At 38.9% G+C, this 19,718-nt stretch overlaps 1 protein-coding gene across 1 annotated transcript in view; it reads left to right on the forward strand.

The window, feature by feature from the left end:
• Window positions 1–413: 413 nt before the first annotated feature.
• The window catches only part of Gabrb1 (gamma-aminobutyric acid type A receptor subunit beta1), a 452,897-nt gene continuing 433,592 nt past the window's right edge, over window positions 414–19,718 (forward strand). Inside the window, exons 1-3 of the mRNA XM_060380727.1 lie at window positions 414–1,123; window positions 1,297–1,388; window positions 1,797–1,864. Coding sequence (XP_060236710.1) covers window positions 1,044–1,123; window positions 1,297–1,388; window positions 1,797–1,864 — 240 coding nt within the window. The 5' untranslated portion in view covers window positions 414–1,043. The remainder of the gene's footprint in view (window positions 1,124–1,296; window positions 1,389–1,796; window positions 1,865–19,718) is intronic.

The raw sequence follows: 19,718 nt of genomic DNA on the forward strand, positions 1-19,718 counted from the left end.
ATCTCCAACCATCTAACATGTGTGTAGTGATACTTATTGAATTGAATTGCATTTACTAATTTATTTCAAAGGATATTGCCTGCTTCAGAGCTCCTTCCTCCTGTCTAGTGCGTGTTTACCAAATGGAGCTGGCATGCAGGCAGTTATAAGCAAGAAGTATCGCCTACTAAAAACCACGCGATTTGTGAGCAAAGGCCAGGAAAAAAAGATTCATTGCCTGGGTTTTCCCATTCTTGTTTTATTTCACGTTCAATTACAAATCTACTGATGGAGAGGGGGGCGAAAGCAGAGAGTACATTTAAAAGTTGGCCGGTTCCTCCTCTCCCTTTGCTCAGAGAAGCACTACAAACCAAGCCTGCTGCTGCCTAAGTTTCCTCAGAAGAGGACAAGATTAGCAGACTCCCAAACTCACCCCGAGTTTCCCCTTCCCCCGCCTCTACTCCTTTGCCTGCTGTTGCTGCCCACTCCCCTCCTCTTTTACAGGCAATCAGAGAACCACCTCCAGACTTCTTCTTCTAGGACCTCCGTAGTAACTGTCAACAAAAGACGCCAATCACAGTCAGCTTTAGTCAGATCTTTGAAAGCAAAAAGAGAGAAAAGAGAGAGAGAAAGAGAGAGAGAGAAGGAAGGAAGGAAAAAGAAAGAAAGAAAGAAGGAAGGAAGAAAAGAAGGAAAGAAGGAAGAAAAAAGGAAGGAAAGAAAAAGATAAAAGAAAGAAAGAAATGCGTTTTAGGACAAGAGGGAAAGGAACACAGCAAACCACAGCGCAAGAAAACTGGGCACACACAGGCTCCCTTGCATAGAGACAGCAGGTTGTGTCCGACTCTCCGGAGAACGCCGAGCACCTCAGACAGGAACTTTAAACGGATTGATATCTGTTGCCTGTTCTACTAGGAATATTGTTTGCAAGGCACAAGGTGTCTTTTGGTAGTGAGTGCCCTCTGCGCATGCGCAGGTCCATTCGGGAATTACTGCCCAGCCACCGACTAAGTTGCATTCCTTGAATCTTCGCAGAAAAGACAATTCTTTCATCAGAGTTAGTAATGTGGACAGTACAAAATCGAGAGAGTTTGGGGCTTCTCTCTTTTCCTGTGATGGTTGCCATGGTTTGTTGTGCACACAGGTGAGCTGCCTGCTTCAATCGCTCTCTTTTTCCATTGGTGTTTTTCTTTTTTCCTCTTTCGTGCCTGCTGGATCGTATATCTTGTTATTTGGGGATAGGTGTGCCTGCGTCTTCTTAATGTCTGTTTGCAGTTTGTGTTCCTTCTGAATGTGCTCCCTACTTCTTCCCTTTAGCTCCAATGAGCCCAGCAACATGTCATACGTGAAAGAGACAGTGGACCGATTGCTCAAAGGATATGACATTCGCTTGCGGCCGGACTTTGGAGGTAATGCTTCATCATTTTTTTTTCAACCTGTAACCCATCCCTCCTTCACCTTTTCTGTTAGAAATAATGTCCCCTTCCCCGTTTTCCCATTTCTGTAAATGTGCAGCGCTACGCCCTGGGCACGGCCACACACACACACACACACACACACACACACACGCAGGATCCCTAATCACAGGTGGACGTATCCTCAGGCTGAGCTATCCCTCTCCTCAACCCGACACACCCTCTGCACTGTCACTGCATCACGCGTGTGCCCACACCTGTTTTCTCCGGCTGTCCCCTGTCACAGGAAAGGGGTAGGGAGGGAGCCCGTTTAGCCCGTAATGAGATCTGGGAAGCCCCCTCGGTCCCCTCAGCCCCCTGCCACTCAAAGACTGTCTTTGCTGTGGTCCACCTCCCCGGCAGGGCCCCCGGTGGACGTCGGGATGCGGATCGATGTTGCCAGCATAGACATGGTCTCGGAAGTGAACATGGTGAGTGGCCTCCCCACGGGCTCAGCGGCTGGCCGAGCTTACGCAGATGCGAAATGAACCTGTCCCCAGTCCTCTGCTTTTCATTGGTGGTCACATCGGCCCTGGGCTTCAAGGTCCCACTCCGCGTGTACACCCCACTCCAGTACACACACTGTCCGTCTCCCCACAGTTTGTATTTTCGACACACAGGGGCTACTGCGGTGTTCCGAAGGAGACGTACTCCGCACTATTTTTGGGAAGGAAGAGGGACTGTTGAGCCGGAGGACTGGCTGGGGCGGAGTCTGAGCCTTACTTTAGCCGGGTCTCCCTGCCTGTGGGGACCCGCAGGGCACCATCTGCCGGCGGCCAGGTGGCCTGCACTGGGGTCCCCCGGACTAGGGGTTCGCAGCCACAGCCTGGTCAGGCACAGCCCCCTCCCCCACTCTCAGTAGCTCAGGCAGCCTGCGAGCGGAGCCTCAACCCACCCAACTCAGCCACCAAGCTGGCAGGGCTCACAAGTGTCACCCCCTACTATAGAATCCAGCGCAGTGTGTGGGAGAAGCAACAGGCTGCGATGAACAAGTCAGGACTGCTAACAGACGTGCCCAAGCTTGCTTCTGGGCATTCTGTACCCGTGCTTTTGTTCACGCTTTTGTCTTTCTGCAGCTTGCAAGTTTTAAGTTGGAAGAGAATAGGTCGGTCTAGTCATATGGTTGTGTTTTATTCTAGAAAAAAAAGGAGATCTGATGATTAAAAGGACTAAGGAGGGGGAGGGGTGGATTAATTTTAAGGGATCTGCATTTTACCATCCTCCTCACTCCCTCCTCCTTTCCTTCCTTCTTGCTTCTCTCCTTCCATTGTCCTATCCTTTTCTTCCTTCCTTCCTTCCTTCCTTCCTTCCTTCCTTCCTTCCTTCCTTCCTTCCTTCTTTCCTTCCTTCCTTCCTTCTTTCCTTCCTTCCCTCTCTACTCACTTTCATAGCATACTGTTTTTCTAGGGCTGTCTTAAAGGGGATTGAAGTCATAGCTGGTACTTTTGTCATAGATTGTTTCATCCTCCCTGGGAAGCTGTTTTTTTCTAGTTGTTTGAGTTCAGGAGAAAGGAAATGCCTGTTGCTTTTCTAGAACCCACCAAGCAAGGAACTGCTAGATCTTCAGAAACAAATGCCATTTTTATTTCACTCGGAAAAATAATTACAGCCACAGAAATTTAGATACGCTGAGTAGCTTAGGCAAGGCTCCTTTAGGATTTTGTCTGTCTGTAACAGTTATTGAATTGCTCACTCCAGTCCTAATGGACCATTTTTATAGTAATATGCTAAGGTTTAAGAAATTTCCTTTTCATCCTTTAGATTATGTCAGGGAGCAATCAGTACATTTCTACGTCATTCAGTAGATAGTATAATAATAAAATGTGTGGCTTTGGGGGCAGATGTGAAACTCTCACTGTCTTAAATATCTTATTTAAAATACCACTTTGTAATGGCTCAGACTGTTTCAAATCATACTTTTTGATTACTGCACTGAAAAAGAAATCCTTTTTTTTTCAAATTTGAGAAACAAGCAGATATTTTTTTGACTTAGCAAAGCCTTTTTAACAGGCTAAGATTTTGTTTATGTGCATGCTATTACCACAAAGCAAGTATTTACAAACATTCAGAGGAGTGTGCTAAGACATGCATACATAAGAAGTGTGGCCTACGACTGCAAACACAACCAGATGCATAGCAGAATGTATTAGCTTTGCAAATGGTGTCAATGCAGACACATTATCATAACATTTACCTGTTCAATCGTTTATCTGGTGTCTCGCAAATATCTCCTTAGATCATTTATAATACAGAAGATTCAGAAATCCCAGAAGACTAATTGTGCCTCTGTCAGTGGTCCATGCCACTGTAATAGGTAGGGGATTTAAATTTCCAGAACTGCAAGGCCCTAAGGAGGACTAACAACAGTAAATACAGACACACACACACACACACAGACACACAGGTGAGCACACTCACAATCTATATACACACTTTTTACATTCTTTTAAAACTCAATTGAATATATGAGGTACATAATCCTAACAACCACCGCACAAAAAGCTCTGCCTTGTCCGTGGAAACGAGTTCATACACAAGCTGAGAAGGGCTACATGTCACTGCAAGAGCCTGGAACACCTCTTCTCAATGACTGAATAATACAGTCTGTTTGTTCATTGTTCTACGATATGTGCATTTGGCATGTTTTTTTGTTTTAAACAGTCACTCAATATATAAGCCTTTGATGATGCTCTTTAGCAAAACACTCATTTCACTTCACTGTGACATCAGTGACATAGGAGAAGAGTAGCCACTGAAAGCTAGAAAATAAAAAACCTTGGTTTTTATGTTTGTTTGTGTGTGTGTGTGTGAGAGAGAGAAAGTATGTGTGTTCTTTTCCTTTTAATGAGAGTTACTGAGAAGACTTGGGTTTAATTTAGTGTCCCATCTATGACAATGTGCTGAAACGAATACACTGGAAACAACTAAGGACAATGGAAATTCAGAGAGGTTTCCTTTTGAAGTGCTCAGAGGACCACACATACAGAACAGGGATAGTTTGTCCCACCCCTACCCCTCACCAATTCAGAAGAGAATTCTCTGTAGCATGCTTTGGACAGAATAGGACTGAAAGTCTATGGGAAATAAGACCTTTAGCTTGTTATTACACATGCTTCTGCACACTGATGGGCACTAACTTACATGTGATGATATGAAAAGAAAATTTATACAAATTGAAAACAAAACAAGAACTGGCAATAAAATAACACAATTAGAAGTTAATAAAAATGTAAGTTAAATCCATTGCTGCAACATTGTTAATTTTCACATTTTTGGTTATTATTGTTGTGTTACCCATTCTATGGCTGGGAACATGGCACAATAATTATGTACTAAATTAATGGGTTAGAGAACTAGGGCTCCATTAACTTTTTTGTTCCTTTTTGTGCTAGTCTAAGTGAAGTATGTTTCCAAATTTGTTTATGATATTGCTTTCTTTGAAAGCTAATATCATATCAGGACTGCCTTCTGACTAATGTTTCTTAGGATATAAAATGCTGTTCCAAAGTTAAGGAAAGAAAGCCATTACGGTAAAGACTATCGACAAGAAACCCCGAGACTTATTAATATAGTACTGTGCACAATTGATATATCTTTATGTATCAGTTACAAATTAATTTAAGTAAAATAAGAGAAAAATAATTCATTAGTTCTGAGAAGCAAACTGAAAACCTTTAGAGAAGAATTCTAATGTCAAAAGGCATATGGATATATGTATAATATATACATATAGATCATATGTACATATGTATGATTTAAAATAAGACTTTTTAAAGATACTGTTATTGAGTCAAAAAGAAAGTTTTCTTTCTTATTATAGATTTTGTGGTGATGGGACAGTAAACACATTTCTATTATTTTCTAATCTCATATACAAAATAAACTGCCTCAGTTTCCATTTATTGTACATTAAACCCTTCAAATCTTTTATTTTTTTAGAATTTCTATGAACCACTACACACACACACACACACACACACACACTTAGGGACATGACTGACTAGAACGAGACGCAGGTAGAATGAAATGAGGTAAGGACTCCTAGCAATCAGTCATAAAATAACTACCACATGCCCAGGAAAAGAGCCAGTGTCAGATAGAAATGTTCTCTTTGAGTAGTCTCTTGGAGAAACAGGATGCTGACTGTCGACAACCAGAGCTAAGCTTTTCCATTGTGATTTGCAAAACAAACTGTCCCTTCTCATGCAAGAGCCAGGTGCAATCATCAGGAAGCAATTCCAAATACAGTTTCTTTTCTCAAGCTAAAGATAGGAAGAACTTAAGTTTCCACATGCAGAAGGCCACACATGTGGAACTCTGACTCAAATTCAGACACAGGACAAGCCATTTCTAGCAAAAGATAGCCTAACTCCTGCGTTCACTCTGCTGCAGCTGCAGAGGTGGATGATCTTATGGGAAGCACAAATGGCATGCACAATGACAAGAATGAAAAAGACACAGTTTTATAAATGATGCACAGATACAAATGAAACTGAACAGATATCCATTTGCATTCCATGCTGTTGCTATTTTAATAGTCGATTCCATGCCTTCTTGGTACATCTTTCAGTTATGTTTATTTGCTATCACCATGGTGACTCAAGATGAAAGCCACCTATAGGAATTTCTCTCTGCAAGGATCTCTCTTCCTCTATGCCCCAGCTTCTTAATCTTAGATGCAAACCTCAATCACCCTGAGGGTTACAAAATGCAAATTCTGAACCTGATGTTTGGCATGAGGGTTGAGGGGGTGTGTCTGATATTTTATGTTTCCCCCACAAGATGCCAACTGCTGGTGTGCAGACAGTACTCTGAATATCAACGTTGAAGAACATTATTCCAGTATTATCTGTAAAAAGTGAACTTTTTTTCCTTTTCATTTTCTCTAGGAATAGTAGTGTATTCAGATCTCACATTAAGTTGGAAGTTACTTCCTAGTGAATCTAATAGGTAGCTGTCCTCAGAGGGAAGATTAGCCTCGCAATTAAAGGTGAACAAGATCCAAAGACAAGAGCCCAGAGGATGTGGCTCAATGCAACTTGTCTTCCTGTACCAACACTTGTTACTCAGCTAGTGAGAAGTGGGGAGGAGGAAGGTGCTAACCACAGCAGCCAACAGTGCCGTCCTTTCCCCTTACAGAACACTGTTTACTTTTATTCTTCAAAATACAGAGCACAGCAACTGTTTCCCTGTACCAAACAGTTAGCAATAACTGTTAAAAATAGCCCGAGCATATTCTTGCTGCTGTCAATAAATTCTCTCGGGTTTTAATAAAATTTCCTTTGGAAATGGAGCAAATAGGTCAGTACCAATTAAAAGCTGGAACACACACCAGCAGATGAATAAACAGATAAGCATCGCCTTCTCTTATCTGAGAACTCAACAGGGATCCTCTTTCAGGTGGTGCACTAGAATATACCGTCTGAGGGGGAAACTGTTTGCTTTGTCTTTCTGTTTGGAGATAACATTTATTTCATGCTTCAAACCACATTAAAACCAGACTATCTCCATCTTAAAATGTTGGTGTTCCTTTAGGAAAGTCAGCAATTTTAGGATTATAGTATCAGATTGAGCATTGAAGTATAGAATGTAGTGAAAATAAAATAAGAATATTGAATAATACCCATATGGAGAATATGTCACTCACACATCTTAAATTAATTTCTTATTTAACTCTGATTCAAGGCTAGGACATTATTCTTGTCTCTTACTAGAGATTGAAAAACTGAAGCTGAGACATGGAGAGGAGAGAAATTTTAAAGTAAGCTCGAAAGCTCCAGGGCTAGTAAATGGAAAAGTCAGATTCTGAAACCAGGGCTTATGGATGTACTCCTGGATAGATGGATAGAGTGATTGCCTAACACATCGGAATCCAAGTTTGGTTGCCTGGCACCACAAAACCTGAGAGTGGTGGCGCAGGGTGGCACACTCAATGCCAGCAATGGGATGGTGGGGGCAGAAGGATCATATATTCGGATACACAGCAAATTCATGCCCGAGTGAGACACATGAGAGCAGTTTTAAATCCTGAAAGCTTTGTGTCCCTAGGTCTGCTTCTGAACTGCCGAGCTAGTAAAACTTAAATGTTTACAGTGCTCCTAGGATTGAATTTGGGAACTTGAATGTAGACTTTGTCTTCTCTGAGAGTTAACAAGTTCTCCTGTACAATGAATCAAATCGTGGGGCTGTTAAAGCCCTTTGAGTTCAAATATCCTAAAATTTTGTCCTTAAAGAATTTACACACACACACACACACACACACACACACACACACACACACAGAGAGAGAGAGAGAGAGAGAGAGAGAGAGAGAGAGAGATTTTAGATACTGTCAGAATCAAGAAATACTTTATCTTATTCCACTTTCAGATTCTGTCTTGCTCTATCCTTGCATTTTCCTGATCAGCAAGCCAATCCATAAGCATTTATTGGGTTGCTACAGAGCACAAGCTCTGAAAACCTCCTGGAAACGCTGCAGTAATGATAGAAAGAGATGTGGGTCAAGCACTGTTTCCATCAGTCATGAGATTATCATCAAACCTTTTCTTCCTTAATAAATTTGCAAAGACATCAACAAAAAATCCTGGATCAATGGTCCTCAAAGGAGTCCTGATTGATGTTTAGTTTATACTGTGTTGAACATTGATGTTAAAAAACAAACAAAAAACAAAAACCCTAAACTGTAGGTATTTCTAATCTGATGTTTCTCCTTGTACTCATGCTGGAAATATCACTCTGCTGCTACCAAACCCACATTTCAAAACATGAGATGGGCCAGAAGCAAACTGTTTTCTTTTTTTCCCCAAGATCTAGATATCTGTAAGTGCCTATCCAATTTTCCTAAAAATATTTTTGAGGTGACTGAGGAAGAAGCCAAACAGCCTGGGTGTTTGCTTGAACTGAATCTCAGCATCACTTCCAAATATTTTTGGTGTTTTTTGCTTTACTGTTTCCCTTAAACCTCTCACTCTTTCCCATAAATCTCTCAGTCTTATTAATGCTGTAATCATTAACACAGTTCCTCATGTTGAGGTGATCCCCAACCATAAAATTACTTTTTCTACTTCTTATCTGAAACTTTAGCACTGATGTGAATTGTAATGTAAATATGTATTATGTAAGATATCTTATTTTGAAGTATAGAAATTTCCCCTTGGAAGATTTTTGAAATCTTGATAGCTCTCTTGATCTTGGGGGATTCTATTTAACACAAACCTACCAAGTTCCAGACTTTCAGTGGTTTTTGAGGTATGGAGGGAAATATATAATACACAGTTATGTTTAAGCAGCATAAAGGATTCTTTGGTAAAACCTGAATGATCTCCCAGGAACACAGAGAAATAATTTCTAAGGCATCATGAGTGGTCTGTGGCTGGAATGAATCTAGAAGAGAAATAGTAGTTAGCAATTGTGGCTAGACCATAAATGAGAAGAAGATCCTTCCAAGAAAGAGGAAAGGTGTGTGAATAGGCAGCCGTGCTTGTTAACAGCATGAAGGGTTCTGGGAACTACAGGTGACTCACTATTGTGAAAATTTAAAGGGCACAGGGAGTATTGTCAAGAGATTAAACTGAGTTGTAAATGCAAGGTGTATGACAGAACTATTGAATATCTCATTTGTGTAAAGAAACTGCTCTCCAAATATATTTATCTGTCTACATACCATCTCCTCCTGGTAAAGTATACAGAATATTGACACTTATTCTTTTCAAATCGAGCAAGGACTAGAGGTAGAGAGAATTGCTTTTATATACTCCTCTGAAATTTCAGTTTAAAGATTTTATACATATGGTGAAGTTTCAGTTTTTCGAAAGAAAGAAAGGAAGGAAGGAAGAAAGAAAGAAAGAAAGAAAGAAAGAAAGAAACAAAGAAAGAAAGAAAGAAAGATTTGACACTAACTCAGTGAGATCCTGAGATATGCATGCTAAGGAAAGGGATTCTAATCCTCCAAAGACTTTCACCAGCAATGTGTTTTATGTTTCAGAGATGATTCTTGCTGTAAAAAGGGGAAGGTAAAAGTTGAGGGTGGTATTTCTGGATAAGAAGTTAATGGGCTGTTTCAAAATAGAGGATGGAAGATAAATTCCTGGAGGAGTACAGTGGTCTTAGGAATGGAAAATAGAGACAATGATATTCAAATAAAGGAGAATTAGCGGGATTCGCTGACTGGTTAGGTATGGAGATTAGATAACAGTCCAGGATTTTCTCTGAGGTTCTTTAATGAGTGGTGGTTTTAAAGACCACCTTCTTCCCAGTAGAAAAAACATACACAATATTGCCTTCTCCTTGGAGTGGCATTTTTTCAGAGTAAGGACTACATTGGATCATTTTAACGTAGTTATCTTTGTATTGAGGTAGAACATTGGAGATAGCAATTTCCCTAAAATGAACTAATTATTTGGTGAATCTTCCTATTGTGTTCCCAAGCAAGCATATTCTATACAAAAAAAAAAAAAAAAAAATATTTCAGGCCCCAGAATACAGTGACTGAATGAGTTGTTCACAGTTGTTGAGAAAAGAGTCCCAGACTAAGACAGAAGAGTGGGAGGCAGTTAATTTTATTATCCCTAGCAATATGCTTCTGTGTCTAGGCGGACACAGCCCTGGTGGACTTTTGTGTATACTTCTTAAGTTCTACCAGAGAAGAGATCTCTGTATTCTGTTTCAGTTGTCTCTATAAAGCAGGAGAGGAGGGCGTTGTAGAAAAGCCACTTACACAGCATCTGCTCTCTTCTCCACCGCATCCTGAAAGTGATTCAGAGTCTGTCTGGAACACTGTGCTCCGATGTGAAATCGCGTGAGAGCAGAGTGAGTCGTAGACGGTGCATCTGGTGATGAGGCGAGCCCGGGGGTAAAGACAGTGCAAGTGAGAGCTGCGGTGTGCGCTGAGAAATGAAGCTTACCTGCCAGGGAACTAAGAGAGACTCCTGGGAGCTTTGCAGAGGACTGGCAACATCTGACCTGACGTTTGGGTGCGATTTTAAGCAAGAACCCAACAGCCCTGTCCCCTCAAAGATGGTCTCATAAAGTAAACATGTGACAGCAAAGGCTTATTCATACATTGCATTGTTTAGCCTGGAGGAAAAAAAAAATGAGGGAACAGCTGGAGAAACCCATCAAAATAAAAGCAGTTCTAGGTAGAGCTTAGCTAAATCTCTACGTGTACAGAGAACCGATGTGAGTGTTGGGTGACGACCCTTAATATAATATAAAGTGGGAAAATTAGAGGTTAGGTGCTTTGCTTTTCTTGTTGCAGATTAGTCAGGGATGTTGCGAGAAGTGACTACCACCTGAAGGAGTTTCCATTGGACTTGAAAGGAGGGGAATAGATTTGATAGCATCTCCTAGTCCAACACATTGTGACTCAGGACAGAATTTTTTGCCTTGTAATGTTTTATGGGGCACTATACACAATTCTCTAGTGAAGAAAACTGGATTTGTTGTTCCATAGAGATAGTTCATTTGAAATCCTACATGCGCCTGGTACATTCTCTCTTGTCAGGGGCTATTGTTTCTTCCTCCCACCACCTGTAAACCCTCTCCTACTCAAACCGGTCCAGATCTACTTTCAAAGCCACACAAATTACATTTAATCTATAGAGCAATTTCTGCAGCCATTACAGAGATTTCAGCTGAAGAAAGACTGTCTGGGGCATATGAGAAAATCGGGAGTTCTAAAAGACTTTATAAATTCAATATAATTTAGAGATCATTCATATGAGACAATTTGTAGCCTTCTCTTCCTCCCTTACAATACAAATGTCAGGAAATATCGGAATATATTCTTTATAGTCTCAGTCTCCTACTCTATCATAAAGACTTTGTGATAACATTTATTATAATTATAAAACAATTTTTTAGTCATAAAAATCATTAGTGTGATAGCATTTAGAGTTTTTAATTCAGAAATTAATGGTTTCTCTGTCTGGTATATTTTACAACTTCATCTGTAACTTTCTTTTATAGTGACCATGAATCATGGGCTGTTTCCATAGTAACAGCCTCAACATATGGCATTACCATAATCGTAGATACAGAATATTTTCATGACAAAGATCAATGTACATACATGTATGCATTTATAAAATGTTTAATGTGCTTTAAAAATAATAACTGCTTTTCATTTTTCAATTGTCATTTTTCTGGCACTTAGACTATCAATATTTCTTGACACATTTATGAAATTTTTTTAAAGACTAATTTGATTGATGACAACAGCATGAGTGGCATTTAGGCAAAAGGGAAAATCAAGCACCCAAGGTAGTGCATGTAAAGAGATTCCCCTGGAGGGGTTTTTAAGTGAAGAAACTTAGATTTTAAAAGACAATCAAGGATTTTTTTTTCAAATATGAGAATAGAAAGTAAAAAAAAAATCTAATCCACAGGAAATGCACTTCATATATCTATATATCTATATCTATATCTATCTATCTCTCTCTCTCTATATATATATCTTATCCATTTTGGCTATAATTGTATCCCTCTTGCTACAATTTATGTTTGGTAAGGTATCAATTTTGTTTATTCTGAAACCTCCGTAACCAGAGTGTAATTGATATTATCCTATAAATGTACCAATTGATAATATCCTATAAATGTACCAAAGTAACTACCGTATTCGGTGCTGATGATTCTAACCCCCGACATTTCCACCTGTCCATTTCCCTCCCATACAATATTGTCTATAAAATACAGCACATCTCATAGAAATCATGGTGAGAACCAAAGTTTCTGGTTCAAACTAACTAGACTGGTAAGCGCAGAAAGAGTATTAGCTACAAAGGTGAATGCTTGCCAAGTGAAAAGTTCTGCCTAATGTGATGAGAAGGGATATTCACAAGTTTTGAAATTTAGAACAAGAAAATGGGGGCAGTATGAAAGAACTGGAGAAGAATATGAAAAACCACATTCAGTTTTTGCTGACCTCATGCTACAACTCTCTCCCTCACGCCTACATGAACATGACTTTCGGGGCACTCGCAAACAGATTATGTTGTTATCAAGTTTAAAAGAGCATTTAAAATGTAGTTCTCTGAAACTGTAGAAGGAAGTGAGTCTCGGGAATTCGCAGGAGGCCATCTATCCTGTTGTATTCAAAAGCATTGTCATATGCCTGCCATAAACACAGCTGAAGGAGTTACGTCTCTCTATAACCATCATAGTGACTTTCCATATAAATTCAAGCACAGAAGTTGCCTGAATTCTTTGGCCCTATTTGTCCCATTCATTTGTGCTTCGTGAGCTTGGTGGTGGTTCAAACTGCAAACTATTGGTCAAGTAGGTGGGTGCAAATACAGAAGATGATTTTTTTTTTTTTGCTGATTGTGAAGCCACCACCTTCAAATATCATCATTCAACCTAAATGTCTTCAGCTTTCATTCCTGCTGAAATACAAATAGCTATGGGAAAGGCAAAAAACTGATCTTTCTTTCCAATCCCAGCATTATCCCAGAGTATGTATGAATAATTAAACAAGAGGATAGTTTTGCTCGTGGCTACAGATTTTTTAAAACATGTATGAAGAGAGAAGGGAAGCTCAACCTAGTTGAAAAAAATTCCCCAGAATCAGGAGTTTCCTGAGTTTAGACCTGAGGGGAATTGGTTAGGAGTACTGGAGGTATGCTGCGGCAGAATTGCTTGCTGTCAGAATTTTGTATTCCATGATGTGAAATCACCAAACCATACTGTGCTTTCCTGTGTTATGTCATCCATCCTGACTGAGTGAGTTCCTGATATTATTTTGCAGCTTTAACTATTATTAATCTCATGGTTAAATCAATTGGCCAGTGGGAAGTGCACTAGATCAATTATTAAAGTCCAGACACTCTCAGTCTAATTTGGTATTTCCCTTCACTATCTTCTACTCAATGGGCTTCTGTCAGGTTAGATTTAAAACCTTTTTGTGATGTCAGGGACTGAACCCAGTGCCTTGTGTATGCTAATCACATGCTCTTGAACTGAGCAGTATCTTCAGACCTCTTATTTTAATGGCTTTAATCACTTTAACATTTCAGAATGACATTCTATCCCAATTTATACCTCTACGTTTCCTGACTTGTATAATCCCTTTGATTCTTAGCTTTGTAAAATGGCAATGTATTTGTTCTACCTGTTTATAGAAACTGTGAATGTCAAGAAATGCACAGTATGTACAAATATATACTTAGATGTATGTGCTGTATAAATTTCAAAATACTATAAATATTAAGTTCTGCCACTTTGTCATTATCTTCAAAACTTGTAAGAAATTACTTTCTTTCAAATATAGGGACAAAGATAAAACCATTATTTTTGTTTTGTGTTGTCATATCATTATCTAATTGGAATTTACAGCACTTCTAATTGTAAAACTTCTCAGTAGACCTGGTAGGGGAATGGATAGAATTTCTTCCATCTTATCTCCTGGTGACTTTCTCTGGGTTCTTTCTGGGGAAACAACTTGAGCCTCAAACTTAAACAGAGTTTAAATCAGTATAGGATCTCCCCATACTTTTATCAAATTGATATTTTCTGTAATTCTCCAATAAGCAGGGGAAATGCACTATGGTTTTTCATGGGCTTAGTCTATGGACTGAAGCCCTTGGGTCAATTATCATTTTTCAGTTATACCACTTTTATTGCAAAATCAGTTAAATTGGCATTTATTCTACAATGGCCATATAAATTATCAGGCAAATATATAGTAACGAGAATGATATGAACACAATTAAAAATTGTGTAGGGGTCAACATGTGTGAGCCAGCACTGTCCTGGGGTAGCCCAGACTTACATTGCCAAATATCATTTAAAGTCTAGATTTCTCTTGAAAATGGTGGTATTTGTTTTCTTCAGCAATGACTGAGATCTAAGCGAGAACAAGTACTTAGACCTCTTACTATTAAGGATGTATTTTAGAGTGCAGGAAAGCTTATTCCAAAGTATAAAATTCAGCACCATCACTGCACTATCAGTGCTTAGAGGATTTCACAACCAAATGCCCAGCTCTAACTTCTGACTTTCTCACCATGTTCTCTCGCATGGGAGGAGTAAAGACCTCTGGTTTCTCTTGGTATAATCTGTGAGAACTCTTTAGTTATGGCTTAGTCACATCTCAAAAGACTCACCTCCAAATGCCACCACATTGAGTCTTGGGCCTCATTGTTACAACTTTTGAGTGATACAAATTTAGTCTATCACAATCACTATCATCATCCTACCACTTGCTAAAAGCTTACAGGGTGCCAGGCACTGTTAAGATATTTTACATACAAATAAATATCAACAACAAAATGAGGTGGAATGGATGCTATAATTTAAGAGAACTTTATATAAGATTTTAGGTGATTGAACAAATAAAACATAGGTTCACTTTCTTTCACTGGTAGCTGTGTTAAAGTTATAGTTGGTAGAAACTGTAAAATGCTGTTGCAAGTTGTAGGATTTACCTTATACCTCCATAGGCTGTTCATTTTATGACACGTTGAGGTGATACAGCAATATCACAGTTCTGCAGAGTAGGTAAGCCTTCAGGAAAAGAAGTTTTAAAGATCAGTAAATATGGTGAGCATTTAGGGAAAAAAATGATTCTAGGAGGAAATGAGTTAACAATTGTTTATATTTTGCTAATAACCAAACATATCCTTTAAAGAGTATTTTTGCCAATGTCTTCAAATTTATGGAGATAATTTATCTGTTTGCAGATTTAAGTCACTCTGTACCTATTATGTGCAAGATAGAAGGTGTCAGTAGCTAGTCAGATGCAGGAAAAGAACAGATTTGATGCTCTCTGTGAGAAAACCATTACTTGAAGGAAGAAGGAGAGATTAGATTGAACACAGGGAAGAACATCTTGACTGTAATGAGACAATGCTGTAAGGAGCTACCAAGAGTACCTGGGAAGTGTTCATCCTTTGAAAGCTTTGGGAGAAGAAAAGATAATTATGTCTGTCCTACTTGGCTTTACAGGGAAGTTCTGTACAATGGTAAAAGCAAGAACAGAAAAAAAAATTCTTTACCATTGCTTCTAATAGAGAAATATCAAGTTCTGAGAGTTTTGTTTGATAGTTACAAATGAAAAGAAAGATCTTAAAAATACACACATTTTCATCACTTACACTACGCTATATAATAAATTATTTTTCCGCAGTTTTCACATATCCATAAGTGGAGACTAGGCACTTATTTGCTCAGTCATATTAAGCCAGAATTCTAGAACAAGCAACTTTTAACATTACAGTGCATACCACTCAGCATTTCTAAGACAAAGGTGTAGCTCTTTCACTTAGCCTCAGGGTAACTGCATTAGAGGAGAAAGAGACCATATTAAGGAATTAAATGGGATGGGGACCTGATGGAGAGAATACTTTGGGCCTGTGTCTGGTAAATGCCTCACACAGAGAGTGAGCTGAATCAGATTTACTGAATTTAAATCTGACACAGTCACTGCAACTCTATGCATACTTCAGTATTCAGGACAAGAAAAAGGCAACCTTTAATGTTAAGAGTAGAAATGTCTGCTCAACTAGAGTGAAAGTGTCCACTTATCAGGCATCAGGATACATCTTTATGTCAATTTATATGAGAGGCACCTGCAATAGGTATATGTAAATTCTCCTTTCATAGACCAAACATAGTCCAAAAAGGGTGATTTGTGATGGGGTTGAAATTAAGGTTCTAGCAAGTCTGACTTTAGAGTCAGGCTTGTAATTTCTCATCTATTTCAGAGCCCACTCTTGTCTGAATTATACTTTTTTAAGACAAGATCATTTATTATTTCTTTAAAACGAAGGACCAGGTAGCACTACCTCAAAGAATCAAGTTCAGATTGCAGATTAAATATAAGCAAGAAAAGCGCTCTTATTGTTCTTGCTCCAGTGTTGGCCCGTGGTTGCTTTCTCTCTTAGTCTTGGTCTTTTCTTTACTCAACACATAAAAACAAACATACAAAAACAAACAAACAAACAAACAACAACAACAAAAACAAGACTCTCACAGAGGAGGGGATGTGTGCTATGGTCCATCATGTTTCTCTCTTTGTATTGATGTTGTGGTTTATAAAATCAACACTAGTACATTTCTCTGGATGGTTTTGATTTCATGAGTGATTTGTGTAAGTCCAAGAGAAAAACATACAAAATCTGAAATTAGTACAGTTAATTATTGTTTTTTTCCACCAGTGCTCCACACTGGAGTTCTCTAAGGAGGCCACTCAACAGCCAAAGCAGGCAAGAGGCATAGCTGCCATATCTCCAGGGAAAGATAGGCCAGATCTGCCATTTCTGGGCACAAGAGAGGAGGAGTCAGGGATATTTAGCCTTTCCCCATAGCACAATGCAAGAAGAATAAAGCAAAGACACTTAATGGCCCAATCATTTCTTCATTGTCCTTTCAGAAAGGGAAGGTCCTATTATACAATACAGACAGTATCCTGATGTTAAAAGGGGTTTATTACTTTCATGGAGCTCATAGCAGATATTTTTTATTTCCCTGCCTCATATAGGAATATACATTTTTAAAAAATCTCTTCATTTTGTCTTGAAACAACAATGACAATAGAAATCTCGCCATCATTTAGTTTGATTCTACAGAGATAAAAGGCCTAGGAATTTACTGCAAATGAACAATATACTTATAAAGTAGAATTCAATAGCAGACCATATTTCTGAAAAAGAAGAAAAAAACTCTCTTGAAACATACTGCTATTTATTTTTAAAGATACAGAGCTGCGTTATTGGAGACATCAGTCGACTCCGCTAAGGCCATTGCAGTCTTTTATATTTACCCCTTTTTGATATTAAATATGACATACCACTCACTGAGAGATATCACTGTGTTCCTTCCTCACAGCCGAAGACAGTAGCATGTTCTCATGTGTCAGCTGGTGATTTCACAAGGACACATTTAGGATCAGTTCCACACAAATCCTGGCACATATGCACCTGGAACTTCAGAATTCTACTGCCTTTGCTTCAAAGATGTGTTAGGGTCTCAGAGATGGAGGGGTTATAATATAAAGTGAGCTCCGTGGAAAGTTCTAATTTTAGGGCCTAATGCATGTGGGTTTCACTGAGGTACAGAAATTTGTAATTTCAGAATGACATGCATAATTGAAATCATCAGACCAATATATTATTTTGTAACTTCTGAACTCATTTAGCTCCTGACCTTATTGAAGACTTAGTAGAATAGAAAGACCTAAGACCATATCAGCCAGTCATGAGTAGTGATTCTCTCTCTCTCTCCCTCTCTGCCCCCCAACACCTCTAATTAGAATTCTTTAAGGTTTGTGGAAATTCCAAGTAAAAGGGGGACATAAATGTCAATGTAAATCTTTCAAGGAAATAAAAATAATGTTCACGCATGGAATTTATAATACTTTATTACCATCTCTGTTTGACGCTCGCTTTTTTAATGAACTGCTACATGTAGATATGTGTAACTGTGAGAAAGAATGGCTTTTTCCATATTTTCTCCTTGCATTCTGAAGTTAATTGAAAACAAATGTCAACTCTGTCATTCTGTCTCCTGACTTTTCATATTCTTTGTAACATAAATGAGAAAAAAAAAAAATCTCCAATTACAACACTGAGTCAGACACCATGGGCAGTTCCTGCCCTGGCTTCATTTTCTGTACGTTCCACCTCCTCACCATCTTATTCCCTATGAATCCTTAACATAGTAGTGGTCGCGTTCCACAGTTTACTCACCTCTCTAGCAAAGCAATATGATGAAAAGCAAATTTGCTGTCACTTGCTCACCATGGGTTCTGGCTCCGGCTTTGTGTGTATTCACTCTGATAATTTTCGTGTATGTGTCTGTCTGTAAAGTGGAAAAACAGTGACATCTGAATTCACTAGAATTTTCTCCTTTTCTCAGAAATATAATAAAATATAACCACATTACTATATCATTCCTTAAGGCTACCCCTTCCTCTCCTGAGGTTGACAGAAAGAAAGCCAGGAAAGACTGAGGTTTCTATGACTTCCAGTTGAGTGGTACTAAAGGACAAAATACAGAATAACTTTGCTTTTGTTTGGAAGAAATGTATATGAGTCCGTGGGGATATAAAATGACGTAATGCTAAAATGGGTAAACTGCTGTAATTCTGTGCATAATAATATAAGAGAAATGGAGGGTGAAATAGAAAGATAAACCAAGGGAAAATGCAGACAGATATTATAGCTGAGTAACCAGGAAGGAGGTTAAGATTCTCAGCAAATATTTTGCAGTATTAGAGTGGCTACATCACAGCATGCTCTCATTATTTCATCTAATTTTTATTACTGTGACCCAAGGCACCGTTACTTCTCCACTTCTTCCATGAAGTCTATTATTAACACAAGAACTCTGATGATGTGGTTTTGAGGGTTCTGAGAGTTCAGATGTGGCTGGGCACAGAGCATGGGAATAGAACAACCATGCAGGCACATGAGAATGATAGAATTCAAAAGCTAAAAGAAAGCAGAACCACAAGTGACATCCTGGAAATCTCCCTCAATCCTAGAGAAATAAAACTCTCAATTGCACATGGTGGAGGGGTCGAGATGATTAGCTTAATTCTCAAGAAGGGTAGCAAACATGCAGTTACACATAACAAGTAACTAAACCACCATATGGGAAGAGAAGATGCGGTTCTCAGTAGGTACTAAATAAGTTTGGACCTCTTTCTTGTCAAATAAGCAAATGAAGTAAATACAAACACACACACACACACACACACACTTGAGGTCACTGATTGGCATGATCATGGCAGTAGGACTCAATTCTTATTCAGATTTCTCACGAAACCTTCTGTTTAGGCTGCAGACACACAGGTAAATACCATGAAGTCAGGCATCTCTATTGCTAGTACAATCCTTTGGAATGATCTGAAAAAGCACAAGCGTTCAGTATTCTTTTTTTTTTCTACAACCAAACATGAATCATCTCTGTGACTTAGGCTGTCTTTGAGAAAGAAGCATGGGTCTGTGTAATAGACATCTTTTCAACTAGAGGCTACCTAGAAATGGAATTATTAACAGACATCAGCTACCATTGTAGGCAGCTAGAGATTTGCAGCTTTGTGTCCTGGAAGGAGAAGCAGAGTCCAGCATCACAGCTTATTCCTCAGAACCTTAGAGTCAGAAACACAGCTGATAAACATGGAGTTCTAGAATTCCCTCACAGCTCCAGAATTTAGACTCTTATTATTTACTGCTCACTTCTTGTCTATCAATTTTGTGACTTACTAAACTCTAAAACTCCTTGGGTAATGGAATCCTATTTTGTTAATTTTCCTATTACTGAAAGAGTTTCTTCAGACTGATC

The sequence above is a fragment of the Meriones unguiculatus genome, chromosome 3 (assembly GCF_030254825.1).
Source record: "Meriones unguiculatus strain TT.TT164.6M chromosome 3, Bangor_MerUng_6.1, whole genome shotgun sequence".
Classification (NCBI taxonomy): domain Eukaryota; kingdom Metazoa; phylum Chordata; class Mammalia; order Rodentia; family Muridae; genus Meriones; species Meriones unguiculatus.